The sequence below is a fragment of the Oenanthe melanoleuca genome, chromosome 10 (assembly GCF_029582105.1).
Source record: "Oenanthe melanoleuca isolate GR-GAL-2019-014 chromosome 10, OMel1.0, whole genome shotgun sequence".
In the NCBI taxonomy this organism is placed as follows: Eukaryota; Metazoa; Chordata; class Aves; order Passeriformes; family Muscicapidae; genus Oenanthe; species Oenanthe melanoleuca.
The window spans coordinates 15,940,495-15,962,751 of NC_079344.1; the positions used below are offsets into that span (position 1 = coordinate 15,940,495).

The 22,257-nt window shown below is 54.7% G+C and overlaps 1 protein-coding gene across 2 annotated transcripts; it reads right to left on the reverse strand.

The window, feature by feature from the left end:
- Positions 1–37: 37 nt before the first annotated feature.
- SHF (Src homology 2 domain containing F) lies at positions 38–17,178 on the reverse strand. 2 transcript variants are annotated; one of them, XM_056499803.1, is made up of 7 exons: positions 16,557–17,178; positions 9,525–9,654; positions 8,378–8,587; positions 6,739–6,867; positions 3,791–3,962; positions 3,459–3,578; positions 38–852 (listed from the first exon to the last, which is right to left on the reverse strand). In XM_056499803.1, the coding sequence occupies exons 1-7, from the start codon at positions 17,025–17,027 to the stop codon at positions 666–668; spliced, it is 1,419 nt and encodes a 472-aa protein (XP_056355778.1). In that variant the 5' UTR covers positions 17,028–17,178; the 3' UTR covers positions 38–665. The 2 variants fall into 2 exon arrangements, with proteins under 2 accessions (XP_056355778.1, XP_056355779.1); XM_056499804.1 differs by lacking the exon at positions 6,739–6,867.
- Positions 17,179–22,257: the final 5,079 nt, after the last annotated feature.

A 22,257-nucleotide genomic window follows, 5' to 3' on the forward strand; every position in this document is an offset into this window, starting at 1 on the left:
CACTCATAGTGGGCTGTGGACACACAGTCCCATGAAGCAGGAGACAACCATGCACCGCTTTATTAGGCAGTGGTGCTGCACACATAGCCAAGGCCGGTCACTGTTTATGTTTGGCAAAGGATGGCAGTGAGTACTGAGCACCAGTGCAGGTATGGGCAGCCTGCCTCACACACTGCATGCCTTGCTGGCCCCAGGCAGGTCCTGCTCACCCCTGCCAGCCTCCTTACCTGCAGGCACAGCCATTTAGTCTCTCATGGGCAGAGCTAGGCACCCTCATGGAGGTACCTCAGGCCTGCTACCGGATGATTTTATCCCCGTGCTCGCACACACTGCCCCCCTTCCCTGGACTCTCCAAGGTCCCAGCTCCAGTCCTGGCATCCCAAGCTCTGCCAAGGAGGCAGGTGTGGAGGTGTGGACAGCCGGCAAGCCCCACTCAGCTCCTTGCACAGGGGGTCCTTCCAGTGCCGTGCCAGCATGCAAACCAGTGCATGGGAGCCCCTAAGAGCAGGACAAGGGGCCCAGCTGCAGCAATCCCCAACAGCACTGGCTGTGCCTAGTGAGCTGCTCGTGGACTGGCGGTCTGGAGCCATCCCTGGCATGGCAAGCTCAGCCCTGTGGCCAGTTTTGGTGCACCCAGCCTTGAGTCTGGCTCGTGGGGGTGATGACTATAGGGTACGGATAGCCACTGGGTAAAGCAAGGACATGTGCTCAGCCCCCTTGATGGGCAGCTTGCGGCTGGCGTAGTGATGGATGATCTCTGGCACGCTGTCGAAGGGCGGGCTGTGCTGACCCAGCACGTACTTGTTCTCCTGGGTCCTGGACAGTTTCATGTGCATGAAGCCCTGGCTGCTCCTGCAAGAACAGATGAAGGCAGGGTTAGGGAGTACAGCTGGCCCCAGCCTCCCCTCATCTCCTGACCCCCCGATGCAGGCATCCTGCCCCTCCAGCTGAGGGGGACACTGCTGGCTCCTGTCTGCAGCCACGGCTCTGCCTGCACCATCCTGCTCCTGCCTGACTCCAACAAAACCCACAGAGCAAAGGAGGGACACGGCCAAAGATGCTGCACTGTGTCCCCTTGGGCGGGCCATGCAGTGGGGTGTGTAGAGCCCACCCAGGGTTGTGTGGGTAGGGAAAGCATCACCCGGGCAAGAGCAGCAGGGACACTTGCTGTAGGGTCACTGAAGGGTAGTGGCTTTTGCTCCTTGCATGTGTCAAAGCCCCTTTTGCAACTGCTCTGGCTCTCACAGGATCCCCTCAGCTCCTAAGACTTTAGCTCCCAGATCTCCAGCCAGGTTTTTTTTGCTTTGGCCCATAGCCAAAGGATTTTCTCCTTCCCCCTCTCCCCATGCCACCACTGCAGGCTCCATAAAACCCACTCAGCATAGCAAGGCCATTTCCCAGCAGAGAACGGGCACCAAGCCACGCCAGGCTGTGCAGTCAGATCCTGCCACAAACGCTGATTCCAAGTGACGGACTAATGGCCCTGCTGCTATTAATCTGCATCTCCGAGGAGAGCCACAGCCTGTCTGCAGCATCTGGATTGCACATTATAGCAAAATATTGATGACTTAAAAGCAGACAGGATCTCATCAGCGACGCTGAGCTGCTTCTAGTGCTGCACAGCCCAGCCCCATCCCCCCAAATGGGGATGGGCCATAATGGACAGCCCAGCTGCATTAGCAGAATGGGTTTGCAATCCACTTAGAGACAGAAGCAAGGAGCCAGGTGTCCTGGGAGACAGCCACAGCCCCCCAACATGGGCTGAGGAAAAGCAATAGCTTGGCTGTGTTTTGTGTCCCAGTGGCAAGGAACCAGTGCACTGCCACATGGAACTATGGAGAGATAATACTGGTTGTGTTTTGCCCATATTGCTTCACAGGTATTTGTCACAAGCTCAGGGATGTGATGAGATCACACCCCTAGAGAGATGACTGAGCAAACAGGCTGCAAACACCAGCAGCCAGGACAAGGGGTGGGTGCTGCTCCTGCTGAGCACCTTTGCAGGCACAAGGAAGGACACAAAGCTTTGCAGTGTGGCCTCAACCACTCTTGTGGTTGAGCCAAGAGAGACTCACTCTCCAAGCATCTGAGGCAATGGCATGACCCTGTCCATGAGAGGCACCATAGGGCTGCCTAGCCTGGACTAACCACGACTGTTAGACACAGTTAAATCCTTCCAGCTACCTGATCTACTCCTGGCTGCTCTCTCTTGTGCTTATTTTCCTTTAAACAACATCAAAGAACTTTAGGTCAGCACTGGAACACTTTTCAGACCATCTCCTTGGCTGTGCCTCCTTCCTCAAGGAGAAAAAAAAAAAAAAAGAGCTTAAAAAAATAATAGAGAGCCAGAATGGCTCATGAGCCAAGGCAAGGAAAAAACACAGAAAATTAAAACATCAGTAAAAATTCTGACCCAAAAAAAAAAAAAAAAAAGGGGGAAAGCTGGGAGCTCTTCTAGAAGGGTTTGCTGATCTGAAAGCTCTAAATGCAGAAGGAATAAAGTGTATTTTCAGTGGAGTTGCTGCCCTGGTTTGGTGCTGAAGGCAACAAAAAGAGTGAAAAAATGTGGAGAGAGAGCAATCCAATTCACAATTGTGCCACTGGGAAATAAACAGAGAGGCTGAACCCCCTAGGGAGCAATGCAGGTAGAGAGACCACTAGGGAAACTCAAAATACACTGAGAAAGGCGTAGGGTTACAGGCCCTGTTGTTGGGCAGAGATAGCTGAAGTGCTCAATGAATACTTGTTTCCCATCTGGCAGGAACAGAGTTAATATAGCTGTCCAGCAGAAGAGCAAGAAGGTATTTGCTCATCCATCATCATCTTCAGACAGTAACAGCTTTGATTTTGTGGATTTGTGCTGCCCCAAGAGTCAGGAAAGAGCTGGATGATGAGCTGTGGGCAGTTCTCCTCTGTCAGGACACATGCAGAGATGCTTCCTGCAATTTTGGCATTCAGGGAATCTGGAAAACTTGGCAGTATATAAAGATTCCCCAAAAACCCCAAGCAGAAACCAAGCTGTGCTGTGGGGATGAGGTTTCCCTACTGGCAAACCAGAGCAGGGTAAAGGTCTGCTGAGCAATGGATCTGTGGGCTGGGGAGGCAAGGATGGGTACCCACATTTCCATCAGCAATGGGCTCGTACAAACTTTCTTTTCCCATGAAACTAAGCTACAAAAAAAAAAAAGGGGGGAACAAGAAAACAGAGCTGGAAGCTGTAACCAGACACATTTTACTGAGAAGTGAGGCACATCATTTGATCCACATGAGGGATTATTAACACTGCCAAGACACCAAACCAGAAACCTGCGCCACACCACAGAAAGTGTGGATTTCATACTGCAGCCGCTTCTGCCCACTCGTTGTCATCTCACAGTTAGCCAATTGGGCACCCACCCAGGACACCTGGTCACCTCTGCTGTGGGTCCACAACCCCCAGCCCTGCCAGGCCCACTCACTTCAAGGAGAGGGAGAAGTCGTTCTTGCTGGTCTCGCTGTTGCGCACCAGGTAACTGGCCTCCTTGCACAGCCTCAGCAGCGTCTCTGCGTCCGTCCGGCTGATGGCCCCGTGGTACCAGCTGCAGGAGACAGGGACCACTGTGCTGGGCACAGAGCACACACAGAGCAAGGGCCCTGCCCTGAGGCAGCAGCCATGCCAGCACCTCTGGCAAGGGCCTCCCCAGGAGAAAGGAAAAAGTAAGTCTGCCTCAGGGCTCCTCATGGTGTGGCCACAGGGCTCCTTAATGCAGGTGGGAGGGTCTGGTAGCCACTCGAGGCAGGCAGGACTCACCACTGACTCTCCAGGGGCAGGGCAGGGTCAATCCTCTCCCCGACAAAGGGGCCAGGCTCAGCGATCAGCGTCTTGGTGCTCTTGAGGCTGCTGGAGCCCTGCCTGAGGGCAGCCCTGGCCTTCTCCTCCCTGCAGGGCGAGGTGCGGCCGTACCCCAGCCCCTCTGATGGACCTGCAAGACAGACACACATCACATGCTGGCATCCTAACTTCCTCTGGCAGCAAGTCAGAGCCACTTGCATCACACTGGGTCACCTCACACTGCCCCATTCCCATGGTCTGTGCAAGGGCAGGGCAGCTCTTGGGCTGCTGCTCACTGCAGTGCCCAGGCTGGGTCCCCACCTCGCCAGGCCTGGAGCCAGCTGAGGCCATGGAAGACATTTCTAGGGAGGTTTCAAAAGCTCAGGAGGTTTTGCTAATGCAAAAATAAATTCAGTGGCTGTGGTACAGAGTTAAGTGAGATGTAGCAAAAGGAGGTTCCCTTATCTCAGACGAAAAAATTAAATTTAAAAAAAAAAGAAGAGGGAAAAGATGGAGCTAAAGGAAGCAGTCAGTTTGGAATCGATGGACACATTTCTGCTGGCACAAATAAACATAGGGTGAGAAAACAATTCCCTGAGGTGGGAAGGGGGTATTTTGACTGCAGGTACCTTCCTGATGCTGCCACCTGCTTGTCATCAGCCCAGCCACAGCTATGAGCATGGGGGATTGACCAAGACGTGCCCCAGGGACCTGGCCTCCCACTGCCTGTTATTTCCACGCAGGATGATTTCAGCATTCACAATACTGTTTCTCCTTCCTCTCAAGAGTTCATTATTGCTCCCTGTACCACCAATCCCCTTCCACAAATTACTTATTGATCGGGCAGAGCTCCCACAGTGTGGGGCTGCCACCGTGGCAGCACAGTCACCCTTGAGGTGGCTGAGCCCAGAAATGCCCTAGGACTACTAGAATGCCCCAGACAGGACAATTCTCCATGCTGCCTGGCTATTGGAGGAGGAGGCAAAAAATAGCCAGAGGCATGTTTTCCTCTCTAGCAGGGCATCCTCTAAGGCAGCTGTTTGAGTGGCACCTTGTCCAGGCCCTATGCAGGTGAGCAGGACTCCAACCCCCCCAGCACTGCAAGGAGGGGAAGGCAGCCAAAAGCAAACCCAGCCAAAATTCTCTGCAATTCAGCATGACATAAACCACCCTGAGCACAGCTCAAGGAGGAGGTGCCAGGCATTATGGCTTGACAAGCCCTGCTTCTGTGGTACTCTGGCTTTTCACCAACCATGCTTGCCCTTTGTACATCACATACAGGCTTCAATTTCAACTCATCACCTTAAAAAATTGGGGCAATCCTTAAAAAGCCAGACAATCAAACAGCACAAGTGTTTGCTGGCAGCACAAAATCATTGTGTTACAGGCTCTAAAGAAATGCATTGCACCTGTCAGAGGGAGACAGAGGCATGTGCATGATTAAACAGGATATTAAAAACAAGCCCTTAGGAGGAAGAAGACATCCTTCATGCCATTCAAGTCACCCCCAGACATGGGAAATAGAAAATGAGACAAAACTCTGGCAAGATAAACTTAACACAACAAAACAAGGCAAGTCAGAGGGGAAAAAAAAAAGACACTCTGTTGCTAAAACCAGGAAAAATTACAAACTGATGTGTTCATCAGAAGCAGGATGCATGTCAGAGCGAGTGTGGAGATAATAAATGATGGGGGAAAAGAAAAGGCTGTATAACAAAGAGATTAATTTTTCTTGACACCTGCATTCATTGCAGGAAGAGGATCAGAATGTTCCCACCTGCCAAGACCTTTCCTCTTGAGGACTGATTTCAGCCTGCAGCATCCCTATGGATTTGGGAAATACCCAACAAAGCCCTGGCACAGCGGCCTCTTTGCTCTTGAGTGCCCCCACCATCAGCACCAAAATAAGGCATCACTTGCAGCCTGTGCTCAAGCCCACCCAGGAGGCAGCAAAGGCCACACTGGCTTTATCTTATGAAGCTCTGCAGGGATCTGGGTAGCTGCAGATAAAAAATGAAACACCTGCACCTGGTACATTGCAGTGCCCACCTGAGCACACACAGGCAGCCACAGCATGCTGCTACATAGGAAAAGGCACAGCTCACATCCCAGTTCTCCACTGGTAATAATCCAGTCATGGCTTTCCACAAACTCCCCCCCACCTAATGCTCTTGGCAAAATCCTAATTCATCACAGCATAAGAGCAAGGTCCTTAAAATATTAATAAAGGGTTAAAAGAGAAGCAGCAGTATTTGGCTTTCATAAGTGAGACTGCCAGCAGCATCCAAAGGGGATTTACCCAGGGGCTCTGCTCAGCACACACAAAAAGGGCTTCACAAGAAGGCAAACCTGAGATGACAAAGTGTACCTGGGAGATTTGGCTGCTTAGGATAGCAAAGGAAGAGTGGAGAATCCACAGGGACCTCCTGACACTAAGCAGCAAGGTAATAAAACACCAGAGGAAATGGAGCAGTGCTAAATGATGAAGAGGGGAAAAAACAGCCCCAACTTCAGCACTGGGATCTGAATTAGCTGTTAACACACCTGTAAGGGACTGGGCAGCAAGAAAACATCAGCTAAATACTCAGTGCAGTTGCAGAGAAGCAGCAGTTGGGAATTTGGAGGCAAAGAGGAGAGAACAAAAGGAACAGTAACGACTCTGCCATGCCATGGAATAATCCCCCAGAGCAGCTCTGCTGCTTCAAGAGGCAGCGAAGAGCCAGTGTCTTTTCGCAGCAGGAAGGTGCAGCAGGACAAACACTTGCTGTCCAGCACATGAGAACTGAAGGAGGATCTGGGGGAGGGCAGAGGAGGAGGGTTGTGTCTGGCACTGCCCAGGACAAGCCCCAAGGCATTCCAGCGGTCCAGAATCACAGCAAGCACAGGCTGCAGCCCCCCCAGACACACCACTGTCATGCAAGACCCACCATTGGCGTCTTCATAGCTGTGCTGCAGAGGGATGGGGGCACCAGCCTCCCCATCCGGGGGGCTTTCACTGCTGTCCAGCTGTCCCACCGGCGGGGGCCATGGCAGGTCTTTAATGACCTTGATTTCAACTGGAGGGGGGATGGGAAGGGTGTGGGAAAGAGAGAGAGAGAGAGAGAGAGAGAAAGAAAGGGTTTAGAAAAAACCATCAGCAACACCAAAGGCCCTCAGAGAAGGACAGCAGCTGTGGGGGGAAGACCTCAGGACTAAATTACTGGGAGCCCTACCCCAGTTAACCATCTCAGCCCCTCCACAGTACCAAGCAGAGACAGGCCTGAAATGGGGCACATTCCCAATGGAGAAATCCTGCTCCTCCATCAGTTTCTCTAGCCAACCCTCTCCAGGGTTTGGGGGAGCCTGCAATCACCCCGTTCCACATACTCATCTGTCTGGGGGTCTTGGCCAAACATCCCATTGCCATCTGTCCTGCCTGTGCAGCTGCTCTGCACTAGGTACCTCCCAGCAACCCACAGGGTCCACATTCCCCTGCCAGGCACCAGTGGGTTGCAGCCTTGTGCCAGTAGCAGCTGCCCATCAGCAGGAGTCCCATGGACCCCTGAGGAGGAACGGACCAGCAGAGATAGCTTGGCATCACTGGAGAGAAAAAACACCCCACGAGACACAGCAAGATCTGCTCTGGCTTCAGAAAAAATGGGCAGCAGGCCCCAGCATGGCCCAGGGAACAGCAACCTGACTCCCTTGGGACTTGGAGCAGGCCTGAAGGGCCCTGGGCAGCATCCACATGTGAGCCAGACCTGTGAACACACCACTTCCACCCATGGGTATCAAGCAAGGTGGCTCATCAAGAGTATGGACACCTCAGCACAAACCCAGCCCAGCAGAGCATGGTGTTCCATGATGGAGCCTGGCACACCAAAACCTCGGCACACAGTGGCCCCAAGCACAAGTAGGCACTGTGACACTGAGCCCAGCACACATATCTCCAGCTCACAGTGCCCAAACCCAAAAGCTGAACCACTCCTCAACCCCAAATTTCTACATCTCTCTCTGCCATCATCTCCACACAGTGCCACCAGCCTGAGCACCCTCAGCACCAGCTGCAGCACAGACACACAATGCTACAATTAAAATGCATCTTAGATAAGAGTGCAGCAATTAGCCAGCACCGGCAAGGAGCCAGCACTAATGCACAGCATGGATTTCCTCATTACCAAACACAAACAGAATCGATCCCACAGCATGGATAAATAGGTTAGGGGGTCTGGACAAGGCTCTTTGAGTATCCTCCTGCCCTGAGGAAGGAGGGATCTGCTTGAGCCCAGGGTTGAACCTACCCCTGCAACACAATGTTGAGGGTATTAATTTGCACCAGAGGCTGTGATCGGTCAGAGCACAGAAAAGGCACTGGAAGAGAGGTGTTACACAGGTTACCAAGGCAGCTCAATCCATCACTCTGCCCAGCCTGGCTCCCTGCTCAGAGAAACAGCTTCTGCAAGAGCTGCACTCCCTGAGCTATGGAAACGCAGAGACCAACATTATTGAGCACCAGAAGATGAAGGAGCCCCAAGTATCCAGCTTCCCCAAACACGTGTTTGCTGTATGGCAGCTGCCGTCACTCACCTGCAAAGGCTTTGGAGATGCGCTCCTTCTTCCATTCCCAGGGCTGGTCATACTCCTCCGGGGGCCGCTCGTCATCCTCGGGCAGCCGGGACTCCCTGGGCCTGGGGCAGGCTGAGCACTCACTGTCCATGTCCAGCACGGGCTCGTAAGGGGTGTCGTAGAGGTGCAGCGGCCGGGCGGGAGCCTCCCGCAAGCCCTTCTGGCGGATCTCTAGCCGGAAAAGAGCCAAAAGGCCGTGAGCCTTCTGTCCAGCACAGCCATGGGCCCCAAGCTGTGCTAGATGACAGGGCTCTATGTCACCCACGGAGGAGCATCAGCAGAGGAAGGGGCAGCGACAGGAGAGCTGCTCAGCAGCACCAAGATCCCCACAATACCACACCCCACTCCTGGGCAGCCTGGCAAAACACGGTCCATGGGGACAGAGTACCCTGAGCCTGATTTCCTGCAAGCAGTGAGGCTGGGTTTTTCCCCTCAACACCCAGAGTGGTTGGTTTAATAAAACGCCCTTCCCTCAAGCAAAACAAAGTTCTCTCACAGGCACAAGCAGCCTCTCCACTGCTTGCTGGTTTTTCCAAGAAATATAATGGTCTACTTCAAAAAGCCACCTGAGCTTTCCAGAAACCACTTGCTCCCGGAAAACCACAGAGCTGCAAAGCAGAGCCAGAGCCAGCATGGTGACCCCGAGCACTGCCTTGAGCAGCACATGCTCCCAGCTCGCCAGCTTTCCAGCCCTAGACAGGCCCACTGGGGGCCCTGCTGCTGCAGCAGACACAGCATATTCTGGCCCAGTCCTAACTGAATTAAGTAGCTCCCACATCCATCTTAGTTTTAAGCCAGATGCATGGAATGTCAGGTCTCTCCTGGCTCAAGCTGGCAATTGGGGTCCTGGAGGACAGCATCACAGGGGGAGATGTGCCTGTAGTGCTCAGACAGTCTTTGCATGCTCTTGCAAACCCAGAGCACAAGGATAAAGCTGGGAAAATCTGCCTGCAAAATGGCTGTCCCCCACCACAACCATCAGCCAGGTCTGCCTTATGTGGGGGAGCTGATGCTGTCACAGGCTGCAAGGAACAGAGTAGAGTGGCCACCAAACTCAGGGACCAGAGGTGTAAAGGGTGGTGCCTTTGCATGATGCCTTCCACCTTACCAGCCATCATCTTCTGGGCTTCATATGGCTCCATATATCCATCATTCTCCATCACCTTCTCCAGCCCTGCCTGGCTACCTGCCACCTGTGCTGCATCAAAGGGATCTGCGTAGTCCTCCAGAACAGCCAGCTGGAAGAGGGGAAGAACAGGAAAAGGGTTAAGGCACTCTCTGCCTTTATTGGCAGGTGGAAGGCAGAGCTCACCATGAGCTCTTCCAGCAGCAGCCACAGCAGCCACTGAGAACCCAAATCCACATCATGGCAGCCTTGCAGAGCCCTGCAGGCAGCTGACAGCTTTCCAGGCACTGGCACTTGGCTGTGGAAATGCTCCAGCCTTTGTCCTGAAAGTTGAGATGGAGCCAAGCAGAGCAGAAGGCAACTCTGCCCCTCCCTCCCTCACCATCAGGCCCAAACTGCCAGCACCCACATACATGCCCTGGCCAGGTCCCCACTGTGGTGTGTGGCTGCTAGCAGTGCCATGCCCCTCCGTGGCACACAGATGCTCTCCTGCACAAAGCCACATTTCCTTTTCCAAGGTGGAGAAGGGACCCAGATCCCAAAACAGGGGTGTCAGTTGGCACTGGCGCAACTAGGAACTCACTGGTTATTTTCCAGGGCTCCTGTGCACTCATTTGAAGAGCTTTTCTAACAAAAGGGCTAAGAATAGCCTATGGTTTCCTCTCTACTCCTTCCCAGACCTCCACAGCATCCCCAGACACATCCTATGTTAAGTAAGATGAGATAGAACCTTCCTCCAGGAAGCAGAACCAGGAGCTTCTCAAGTGCCATGTCACAGGGTCAGCACTAAATTTCTGCGATTTGCACTCGTTAGTGAAAAGGAGAGGATCCTGAAGGATATGGGGCATGTCCCAGAGCTCAATTCCCCTCCAGCACTGGAGCCACATGCCCATCTAGCATCTCAGCAGCTTCCCAGTCAGAGCACCCCATCACATGACACTGAGGTCCCCAAGAACCTGGAGCTGTACATCCCACCTCCAGCCACAAGCCTGCTCCCAAAGTGGGGCCAGGCAATATTTCCATCAGCAACCAAGTGTACCCAAGCACCTTAGGAGGGTCTGGTCACTTACCAGGATGCAAACCCCCAGCTTGAGGGGATCTGCTATCACAAAACAGGCTATGCAATGTCCCACATCAAGGACAAAATGTCTCAAGCATGGTGTGGCAGCTGCCTAATTCCACCTGGTGCCAGGCTCCATCCTCACCACTATGCTGCCCCTACTCCTGGCCAGCCATGGAGACCATGTCTACTCACACATTCCTCTGCAGCTCAATCACCTTAAAACAAAAGATTTCTCCCTCCTTCCTGTGCAAAATGCCCAACAATAGCCTGTGACAGAAAACCCAGCAGGAAAAGGGAACAGGAACTGGAATTGTAAACACCTCCACATAGCCCCAAGACTTGGCATCTCTGTGAGCTACATGAGGCACATGGCACTCCATGCCTGGCTCACCACCTCCTCCCTAAATGTCCCAGCTCCATGGGCAGCCAATGCATGGGGAACCAGCTCCAAACCTGGTCCCTCCGTGCCTGGGCACGAGAGAGTAGCTGATCATCTCCAGACCACATCCCAGCTGCCCCACAGGAGCAGAACAGGTTTCAGACAGGGGAGCTGCAGATGCTCTCACCCCTCAGCAAGGCAGCAGAAGTCAGAGAGTGTCAGTGTACTGGCACCATCCCAGACAGGGGGCAGCAAGCCAGGACAGGGCTGCAGGAGTAGCCAGTCCCCAGCTTTGCAGTGGGAGACAGGCAATCTGCTCTCACCTCTGTCATTCAAGGGGTGACATGGCATCACTCAGGCCCCATCAGGCACAAAAGAGGAGTGCTGACCCCGGGGTTTGCAGCCCTTTGCTTGCAAAACCAGAGCAAAGTTCCAAAGTGGTGACCAGAGCAAAATTCCCAGGGGAAATGCAAGTCACTGGTGACTTTTACAGCTGCTTGGTCAACCAGGACCTGCTTCCCACCTGCTGCCTGTGGGATCTCAGTGAAGCAGCTCCAAACAGCCAGGAGATTCCATGGCCTCTCCTATGCCTCAAAAGCTACAGAGGCTCTTGCTGCACCTTAACACCTGCAGAGCACAGCCCTGTGACAGCAACAGCATCTTCACACGTGCTCAAGACAATGGAGGCATGCCAGCAGTGTCCCTACACACACAAATGCACCAGCTCAACAGCCAAAATGGGTGAATGGGCAGCACCATGTCCAATGTTAACTCTTAGCAGAGCTCTCATGGCTCCAAGCATGCTGGGGGGCTGAGAAATGCAGTTTGCTGACCCTCCTGGGGTTAGCTGTCTGTTCCTCAGGCCCCAAGCCCAACCTAACCATACTCAAACCTGCATGAACCACAGACCTATCTTGCAGCTGGTGCCAGTCCTGGACTCTCCCTCTGTGCCATACACACTCAACAGCTTCAGACAGGGCTGAAAGGCTTCCCTGCATGCAGTGGTCACTGTCACAGAATCATTAAGGTTGGAAGGAAAAGACCTCCATGCCCACCCTTATTTCCAAATGTATTTCCTCATGTTTAGGTCTGGCCTCCCAGGGAGGAACACACGAGCTCCAGCAGGCTCACAGAGTGGCCCCCCACACAGGTGCTTCCAGGTCTAGAAAGCAGAGGATTGTGGAGAATCCTAACAGGTCTCTCAAGACCCCTAAAACTGAGTATTTTGCCAGCAGAAGTTCACAGAGGCACTCAGCAGAGATAAGATGGACTCTGTTGGCAGAGGATGAGGTTTGCTGGGTTCAGCTTGGAACCAGAGCAAGTGGCTCTGTTTAGAGGGAAGCTCCTTGGGTTTGGGGGGAATTTGCCACTCTGGTTTGCTTCTCCACTGCCTCAAGGATGCCACTTCATAGCAGCAAGGTCTCCCAACTGTAGGGTGATGAGAACATAAATCCATTTGTTTTCTAAATGGTTAGATATTACAGCAGAGAGCCACAGAAAAGGTGGGAAGGTGATTACTGCCTCAGGAGCACGACAACCTCAGGATGCACAAGCAAGCCCATGAGAATGGTACCTCAAGCCCCAAGACTGAGGGGCTGGAGGCTCCAGCCTGTGCCAAGAATGGGGCAAACAGCAGTTTGTGACTGGGCACATCCTAATGCCCTTGCACGTACTACGGTTGCCCAGGAAACTGCATCTCTGACATTTCCTAATCTGAGTACTGGACTCTATGAGCCATGCAGGGCTCTCAGCAACAGCTACAGGGCAAACAGCTGCTCCCAAGAGTGAGAGGGGGCCACAGCCGATGGCTGTCACCATCCTTAGGGGTGATCTAGGTGCCCCCCTCTTTGGTCAAAGGCCAGGCATTTCCATGCTTTGCTCATGTTCTGTGTTGCTGAGGGAGCCACTCACTGCCTGCTGATCCCACCATACAACTGTGGAGGTATCACCTGTTTATACACAGCACAAGGTTTGCTAGATTTGAAATAATTCGGGTGCAAAGCCACCATCCCAGGGCAGCTCTTGGTGCAGACCAGTCCTTGGGGGAGCAGCCAAGCACCACTGGTACCTGGAAACATAATCCTGCTTGAGCACGAGTGTTTTTCACATGTTTACCTGCCACAGAAATACACACTCATATCCCTGCTGCAGCACTGAAGCTGGTCTCACTCTATAGTACATGCCAACAATAAGGGGACAAAAAAGAAAATCAAAACAAAATTAATGCAAAGAACCAAATTATCACTGGGTTCTTGCAGTCAAACAGCTTTTATGCTGCCCACCAGTGAAGGTGACAGATCACAGCTCTTCAAGAGCATTCACAGTTCAGACACCCAGATCCCAGGGCAGAGCTGGGGTTCTTTGTCCCATCTTGGACAGAAACATTCTGCCTGTCATCACCTTCTGCCACAACAAGATGTTCCACTTTACACAGAGGTTTGCAGAGGATTCCTGGGGAGATCCTCCACCTGAAAAACGAGTTTCCCACCCCAGAAATAAAGCGCATTTGGGGTCTCCTCAGAAGATTGGCTGAACTGAGCAAACTCTGTCAGGTGCAAAATTCCTCTAGTTTTATACATCTGGTTTTTGGTTTTTGGCAGACACTGAAGCCAAACCCAAAAGCAAACACAGCACTGACCTTCCAAGAAGGGTCTGGTCCATGGCCCAAAGGGGATGGCTGGGCCAGGCAGGGAGCCTAGGGCTGCACCCCTGGCACAGGAGGAGGGCACACAGGACAGCACAGCATCAGCATCGCGTAAGATGACTCAGTTCAAGGAGGCTTTCACAGGAAAGACACACACCCAAGAGCTTCCTGACTGGCTGTTCCCACACCCTCTGCACTGACCCTGCACTCCCAACAAGGACAGCAGTGACAGGTCCCGGTGGGTACAGGACAAAGATGTTCTCAGGCAGCCCATCCTCAAGCATGCCCTGGGTGCAGACAGCAGAAGGTCCCTCATGGCATCTCTCCCTACTGCATCCTTCTTGTGCCTCATCCAAATGCAGCAGGGAAGACACCTCCAGAGCATCCACCTGGCTCAGGTGAACCGCACAGGGCCCATTGTCCACTGCTGTGGGGAAGGACCTAGCAGACCAAGCAGACTGAGGAGGACCTCTGCTGTCCACATCATTTCCAGCTGAGTTTGGCAATAGCACAAGCCACTGCAGAGCTCGCTCTAATGCATCCCCACAGGATGCTGCAGAACCTACAGAAGGCACAAAGATGTGACAGCTCATGCTACAGCAGCAAAGCCTCGTGTGGCCCAGACAGGAAGGATTCCTGTACCAAGATGTTCCTGCCCATTCCATTCTCCAGAACAGGCATGACAGCTACAGCAGGCATAGGGTGCCCAGGGAACATAGTCAGCCCCCAGCCACAACCACATGGTCTCAACCAAACCACACAGTTGGGAACCAGTGACTGCTCTTTCCACTTCTCTCCATCCTAATTGTCCCCACTTGGAAGGGCTACATATTTCATTAGAGTGATTTTCCCCATCAATCATTAACAAAAAAACCTCTCTGCTCTCGCTGCTTTGTCTGTACATAGAACTGTACTTCTCCTTTATTTTTCAGCATCACCACAACCCAAGGAGTCTGCAGTCTCAGTCCCTGCAGCAGGTAGGGAACAGTGCCTACAGCTTCTTCCTAAGTCTGTGAGCACTGAGCCCGCTGCACAATCATCATCTCAGCAGAGGTTCCAGACCAGCTCCAGTACCCCTTCCCTGTTCCAGGACAGCTTGACATCACCAAGAGCAAGGGTCACAAGCAGAAGTAACCCCCCAGCAGGCACTTCCATCCTCCTGTACCACCTCCAGGAAGAGCCACCATGATGTTGGAGCAGTTCGGGAGCCCTTCCACTGCTCAGCCCAGTAGATGAGAGCTGCAAAGGCCTTTTCAGCCCAACAGAGTTGCTCCACATGGTAGATGCTCCCTGGGTCTTCCAGGAAAATTACATTAATAGACAGCTGCAAGCACTATCAAATGTTTCCACTTTTACTTTGGTTTCGCACAGGCTTTGGAGCTCTGTGTCCATCACATACCAGAACACTAAAGAATTAGAAGCTTTCTCCCTACAGTGGCATGCAGGAGACTATCAGTAATCTAATCACCACCTATCTTGGAAAAATGAAGGGTCTTCTTCAGCCTAGCGCTGTTAGCACAGTTTCCCTGAATGTATCCCAGCTTCCGACTGTTCTCCAAACTTCTCAGATTCTCACCAGCAAAATCCAGTTTGGATCTCCAAACATCCTGGCTGTACCTGTGTGCAGTCCCTGCTTCCCACAGCTCTGGCTCAGCCCTTTGCACATCACAGCCTGAGTCCACATGCTCCTGCTCTGATCCTGCACCACATGTTCAGAGGGAAACCATCCAAGACTGCCTCAGCAAACCACAGCACCATGGCAGCACCTCTGGTCCCTATTATCAGTGCCACCCTCCTCAACCCCCTCTGCTGTCTGCAGCAGCCAGCTTACCCAGCTCAAAAGGGGAGCTCTGCTGGGCCACTCTAGAAATCTCCCAAAAGCAATTAGTCAGTACAGGCAACTTCCCAAGATCCACCAGCAACAAGTTTTTCTATCCGCTTAAAACATTCTTGAGCAGATTTTTCCCAGTGCTCATTTCATTGTGCCACCCGGCAGTGCCAGGACCACGGATGGCATCACTGACTGTATCCACGATTCCCTCCACCAGCCAGATCTGCAATCCCGTCGAGTTCGCCTGACAAGCCCCGTCTTGCAGGCAGCAGCGCTAGCGGGCACTAATTACCCCCTCCTGCCTTTATTTGTGCAGTCCCCGCATCAGCCTCTCCTCCAAGAGGAAAGCCTGGCACCAATGGCTGCAGCCCCGGTTGGGCTTATCCTCCACCAGGTCTCTGTGCCACTCTGAACCCGTCTCCCCAAGGGGAGCTCCTGCCCAGCTCCTTACCAGGGATGTTTCTCGTATCCTTGCCAGCACCGGCAGCTCCAGGCTGTCCTCCCATCTCAACCCTGGAGAAGCCGGCGGGGGCTGGGAGGGGGGGCAGACAAAGAGGCGCTGAGGCTCCCTGACAAAGCAGCACGGCATCTCTGGGGGTCCGGCCGCCGCCGCTGGCACAGGCAGCCCGGGCAAGCGGGCAGAGGAGATCCGCCAGGATCCAGCGATGGAAGGCCCAGGGTCAGCGGCCCCAGCGTCGGCGGGCACCGCACACTGTGCTGCTCTGCGAGCGCGATTCCCGCTGGGGATCGTACCTGCCTCCCGCGGGAGCCCGAGGAGAAGCCGGGGCCGCCCCCGCTCCTGCTGACGTGTGCCCAGCATGTCAGTGCTACCGGGGCACCGGGAGACGCGACACGGGAGCCCCGCGGAGCCTGGCCGCGGCCCCCCCTCGGTGCTCGGGGATCCTAACCCTGCTCCTACTGTGGATGCGGGACCACCGAGGGCATCTCCGTGAGCAAGGCGCTCAGGCTCCACCTGCTCCTACGGTCGTGGTCCTGCTCCTCAGGCAGGGGACGAGGGTCCGGCGCGGTCACTCGGGGCATCGCAAGCGGCGGGATACCGCGGAGCGAGCACCAGGGCCCCGCGTCCGCTCACTCACCTCCTGCGGCGGCTCCTCGGGCGCTTCGGGGCCGGCCGGGGGCGAGCTGGGGGGGGCGGGCACCGGCGGCGGGGGGCTGGCGGGTACCTTCTCCACCGCCTCTACCTTGATGAGCCGGTGCTTGGGCGAGACGTAGCGGGGCCCGTCGGGGGCGGCGGCGGCGGCGGGCGGCGGGCCGCTGTAGGGGTCCTCGAAGTCGCGCTCCTTCTGCAGCCGGTAGGCCGCCACGATGTCGGGCTGGGCGGCGGCCAGCGGCTCGGCCGCGCCCCCGGGCGGCAGGGGCGGCTGAGGCGGCGGCCCGGCGCGGTAGTCGGGCTTGGGCGGCGCGGGCGGCGCGGGCCGGGCGCTGCGGAAGCCCAGGTGTTCGCGGAGCCAGCGGGCCATGGTACCCACGCACTGCGGGGCCCCGCCGGCCCCCGCCCCGCCGCTGCAGCCACCGCGCTCCGAGCCGGCCGCTCCGCTCAGCAGCATCGGCGCCGGCGGACTGAGCGCGGCGGCGGGGATCGGGGGGGCGCGGGGGAGGCGGCCAGTGCCACCTGCCGGAGCGCCGGCTGCGGGGCCTCCCCCGCCCCGCCCGCGCCGCGGCCCCGCGCCCGCGGCCCCCGGCACGGCGCAGCGCGGCCCTGAGCGCGGCCCGGCCTCCCCGGCCCGCCTCCCCCGGGGCCCGCCCCGCTCCCGCCGCCTTCCGCCGCCTTCCGCCGCGCCCGGCCCCGCTCGGCGCTCCGGGTCGCTCCCCGCGCTCGGGGCCGCGGGACGTGCCTCGGGCCCGATGGAGCCCCGGCGCTGCCCCCAGCCAGCCCGGAGCGCCCCTCGGCACCAGGGGAAAGGCCGCCGGGGAGGCAGCCGGCGGGGCAGGGCGGCAGAGGCTCCCTCATGGATCGCAGGATGTCCTCGGCTGGAAGGAGCCCTCAGGGGTCATCCAGTCCAACTCCTGGTGGAACCCGCTGCCTGGGAGGTGTTTGGTGGGAGCAGCCCCGTGCAGGACCCCCGGAGCGGTTCGCTCCAGGGAGACGCTGGAATACGAGGCTGGCGCTGTGGACCGCCGGCAGAAACACTTCGGGAGGGGGTGAGCAGGGAATAGGCAGGGGAGCGCTTGGGGACACTCTGGGTTCAAGCTGGGTGTGCAGAGACATTGGAGCCAGCGTGCAGGGCTGATCCCCAGCCCAAGGGCAGGAGGGCATCCCCTGGGATGCAGTGGGAATGCGGCACTGGGAGCGGTGTGTTGGAGGATGGCAGCAGAGCCACCCACCGTCACCCAAACCTGCTTGCAGGCTCACAGACTGAATCCCCTGAAGGCCATGAAGAAAGGAAAGGGCCAGAGACAGGATGCTCCAGGAGTGGGACCCCCACAGAGGTGGCACTGCAAGCTGTGAAGCTGTGCAGAGGCATCCAGTGGGCAGGGAGAGATGCCACAGTGTGTTCCTGGGTGTCCTCACACCATGAGCCATGCTCCTGCACACTGTGGGGACACATGCTGGGGTGTTGCTGTCAGGATGCCTAGCTGGGGAGAGAAGTTTCTCATCCTTCCTACCAGCCCTGTGCAGAAGGGAGAGTGAGGATGGGGCTGCCAAGGAACTGAGCTTCCTGTGCCAGCCTGGCATGGTACATGCCCAACGTCTGCCCAGGGCGCCCACTGAGTCCCAGATTTGCTCAATCCTTGAGCACACTCCTGCTTAAGAAACCCATCCAGGTTTGCCAAGTCCAACAGGACACAAAGGGAGCTTCCTCCCCAGGAAGAAGACAGCCACAAAACCCAGAAAACAGCACTGGAAATTTCAAAGCATAGGGATTGCAAGATGCAAAAGGTATCAGAAGAAAAAGCATCTGTAAGGAGCAAAGTGATCACCAGGCAGTGTTTGTGGTCTGACAGCAGACTTTGCTCTCAGCAGATGAAGAGACTTATTAAAATGCAGAAAAGACAGAGATTCTCAATAAATTTGCCTGTCTGGCATTTGGAAGGAAGCAGGGCTAATGGCACTTGAGATTGAAAGCACTTCCACCCTCTATCAGTAACCAAGGAGGATGTTCAGCAACAGCTGTAGGAGATGGCTCTTGTTAAATTCTCAGGCCTGGAAAACACACGCTCAGTGTCTCCAGAGAGGGGACCGAGGAGGGATCCTGTGGTGGTGGTTGGTTTTTTAAATAGTAATATTAAATTTAAATACTAATACCATATTAGAGGAATTGTAGAGGTTCTTCCTTCTCATCCAGTCCTGGCACATCCCTCACATCACTCCCTTCTTGGAGAAGCAGCTGTGCCAGGCCATGCTGGGATTTGACAAAGGTCTGTGGTCTGCTCTCATGTAGGACCCCAGCACCTCCTCACCATTTATTTGGCCTGTTTCTCTTCCAGACTGGCCCTGTGATCTGTGATTCTGATCTGTGCCTCTGAGGCATCACCTTCTCACCTCAGGCTTCAGCAGAGCTTGGAGGGGCATCAAAGTCCCTGGACTCACCTGAGCCCTCAGATTTGAGCTTCCCCTGGATATTGGCTTCCCCTTGGCCAAACCACCTTGGCAGCAACACAGGCAGCAGGTGAAGAGAATACAGCTGAGCCAAGAGTCCCCTTGGGAGTTTCCTTTGTGCTTTGGGAGCTTTAAGGGGCCTCCAGAAGGAGACTAAATGACCTTACCACCTGCATAGCTTGGCACAGGCACTGGCTGCTCATATTCTTTCCTGCAGTCATGACAAGGGGCTCTGTTCACAGTGGTTCACTTCAGGTTTGGAGGAGCAGTGGCAGATTTCTACATTCCCACCACCAAAGCCGGAATCTATCTGCAGCTCGTGCTGCAGCTGGTGCTGCTCCAATCCCAGCTGTTTGCATGGTCCATATCTTATGCACATTGGGACCCAGGTTTGATGCCTGCACTGTAGAGACTGACCCCAACACCACAATGGTGGCTGTTATCCCACTCCCTGCACTCACAGTGACAGATGGCTGTGATGGAGTGCTGTGGGTGTGGGGACTGGCAGGGGGTGTGGGGTGTTACTGGCAGACAGGAGAGGATGAGGGAGCACACGCTGCACCACTTGCATGCCAGGCTCCACATTTCAGCTTCTCTCCTGCAGCCACAGAGGGAAGCATTCCCAGGTAGGATGTGCAGCCCTGGGGGCTGCCTGCTGCTGGCACTGCCCACAGCCCATGGAGGCCCCAGGAAAGAGGGAAGGATGAATGTGAAACCATTTGCACACAGTCCTCAGACAGGAGGAGAACAAGCCATGGCTCTGCAGAAGTGATTTGTGGTTCACTCTGAGGGACCACGGGAATAGGGGAGGCAGAAGGGCTTTCAGCAGTTGTGTGCAAGGATGCAGGTGGGAATCTCTGCTCCCACCCTCTTCTCTGAAGAGTGCAGGAGCTCTTTGCTGAGATCTCCAGGCTGGTGCTCACAGCATCACCCTTCCTCTTACCAAAGGAGCTGCTTGCTTGGGTAAACCCAGACAAGTCAGAGCACACACCAGGAAGAAAAAGCCAGGCAATGTCTTCTGGGCTGCTGCCAGCCCAGCAGAGAGCTGTGTGCATCCTCAGCCCCCATCCTCCAGGGCCTGAGAAGCTGCTTCAGCTGCCCCAAGTGCTCCTGGTGCTCACTCCCAGCCGGGGACAGGAGCCCTGTTTGGCAGCTGGGCCAGGAACAGCACACAGGACCTTCCCAGAGCTGAGGAGACATCATGCCACTTGCCCATGGTAAATCTTCCCCTGCCGTTCACCCTTGGGTGGTGCGGACAGCCCGGCGTCCCCCAGGCAGCAGCTTCCTGTGACTCAGAGCAGAGGGAAGGTCTCTGCCCCGCGCACTCCCGGTGACTCACCCAGGAAACCGGGGGCTGGACCCGACACTCGCCCACGTGTCACCTGAGTCAGGTGCTGGGTGACTCTTTCCCCTGATGCCAGCACCCACCCTGGCTTGCAGAGAAGCTCCTTTAACCTCCAGGTACTTCTTCCACAGCTTCAAATAAAAGCCATTGGCAGGAACTTTGGAATGCCTGTGCCTTTCCTCCCCGGGAGCAACCCACGTACACCCCATTGTGCTGCACAGCAGGGACCAAGAGGATGTCACATCTGCTGGGCACGGCAGGGGACAGGAGGACTGGAAGGTGGCAACTGTGACACCAGAAAAGCTTCCTGGGAGGAAGCCAGGGAGTCCCAGGCTGATAAATGACACATCTGTTCTCTGCAAATGAACAAAAATTGGCATACGGAGGAGGAAACTGGCATCGTTAGGGAACAGATGGATAATATGACATATTGGGGAAGAGTCGACACAGCTCTCTTGCAGTGAATTTCTTCTCCATAGCTACTGGCTTTCTTGGAAAAAGCCAGCAGGCCCCTGAGGGTGATCCAGTAGAAGTCCCTGCATTTCCACACGCAGATCTTTTGACGAGATGATGTCAATGGCAAAATCTGCAATACTATTGAATTATCCTGGAAATTGTGGATGTATGCTAAGGATTGCAGGAGGACTTTGGGAGGCTGAGCAAGCTGACAATAAAATGAGACAAAAGCCAGTGTTAGGGAAGTGACACACACGGGGAAAGCAAGCCCAGGTTCTTGTCTAAAGTGATGGGTTCTGAGACTGGAAGCTCTGACAGTCTGTGAAACTGTCCCCTCAGCACTCAGCAGAAGTCAAAACCTCAAAGACTCCCTGTCAAGCTGATAGAAAGGGTCGGGAAAGAGGAGAGATGAAATCAGAGCTGTCACTATTCCCTAGCCAGTCCCAGTGTAGATGCATTTCTGGTCTCCCTATTCCAAGGATAGGGCAGAGCTGGAAAATGTGCAGAGAAGGGCAACAGCAGGATCCAAGGTCTCTGCACATGGGGTCTGTGAAGGACCAGGGCTCTTTGGCACAGGAAAGAGACAGCTGGGATCACAGAGCAGAGATGTGCACGGCTGGGGGAGCTGGGAGAGGCTGAAATAACAGTGATAACACAAGGAGGACACTCAGCACATGTAGTCCTCCCTGCCAGGGGCTGCTGTAGATATTATGTGGTTTAGGAGCAAGACCAGACAAATCCACAGAAAAAAAATCCATATATACATATTAAATACAAGGCATATATACATATTAAATACTGGCACAAAGGAGACTTGTGAGTTTTTAGAAGCAAGGATCGTGTCCAGGGTAAGTGTTGCTACACATTTGCACCAGGAGACCATCAAAACCTGGGCAGGAGGTGCACAAAGTGTGTGTCTGCCAAAAGGAGCAAATTTCTGCAGGCACTTCTGCAGCTCCCCAATCCTTCTGAAAAAACAAACAAACAAACCAACCAAACCAACCAAACCAACCAACCAAACAAAAAAAAAAAAAAAAAAAAAAAAAGCCCAACATTGTGCAGTTGATAGTATAATTGAGGCAATGCTAATTGACCAAAAGAAGAGTTGACAACTTGCTGAAACATATCTGCCAGCTTGGAGCCAGATCCATAGGTCATCACCTCAGCCATGCTGAGCCTGGTCCTTGCCTCTGCTTTCAGCACTGACAGCCCCTGCACATCACCACCCCCAGCCTCACAGCTGCTCTGTGTGGGGTTCTTGTTTCATTAACACTTTGACGAGGCGTGGAGAGCCCTTGAGAACTTCATTTCCACAGGGTCAGGTGCAGCATCCTGGAGACAAGCCAGTGAGAGAGCTGGGTGACAAGAGATGAGAGAAAAATGACTGCAGGACTGACACCCAGAGGTGTCAGAGAAACACTTCTTTCACTGGCAA

Excerpts from the sequence above, each read along its gene's own strand:
- SHF (XM_056499803.1), bottom strand. The coding sequence starts at position 17,027 with ATGCTGCTGAGCGGAGCGGCCGGCTCGGAGCGCGGTGGCTGCAGCGGC. Across the intron at positions 6,868-8,377 it reads CATCTCCAAAGCCTTTGCAG|TTGAAATCAAGGTCATTAAA; the intron begins GTGAGTGACGGC and ends TCCCCCCTCCAG. Across the intron at positions 853-3,458 it reads GACTTCTCCCTCTCCTTGAA|GAGCAGCCAGGGCTTCATGC; the intron begins GTGAGTGGGCCT and ends CTGTTCTTGCAG.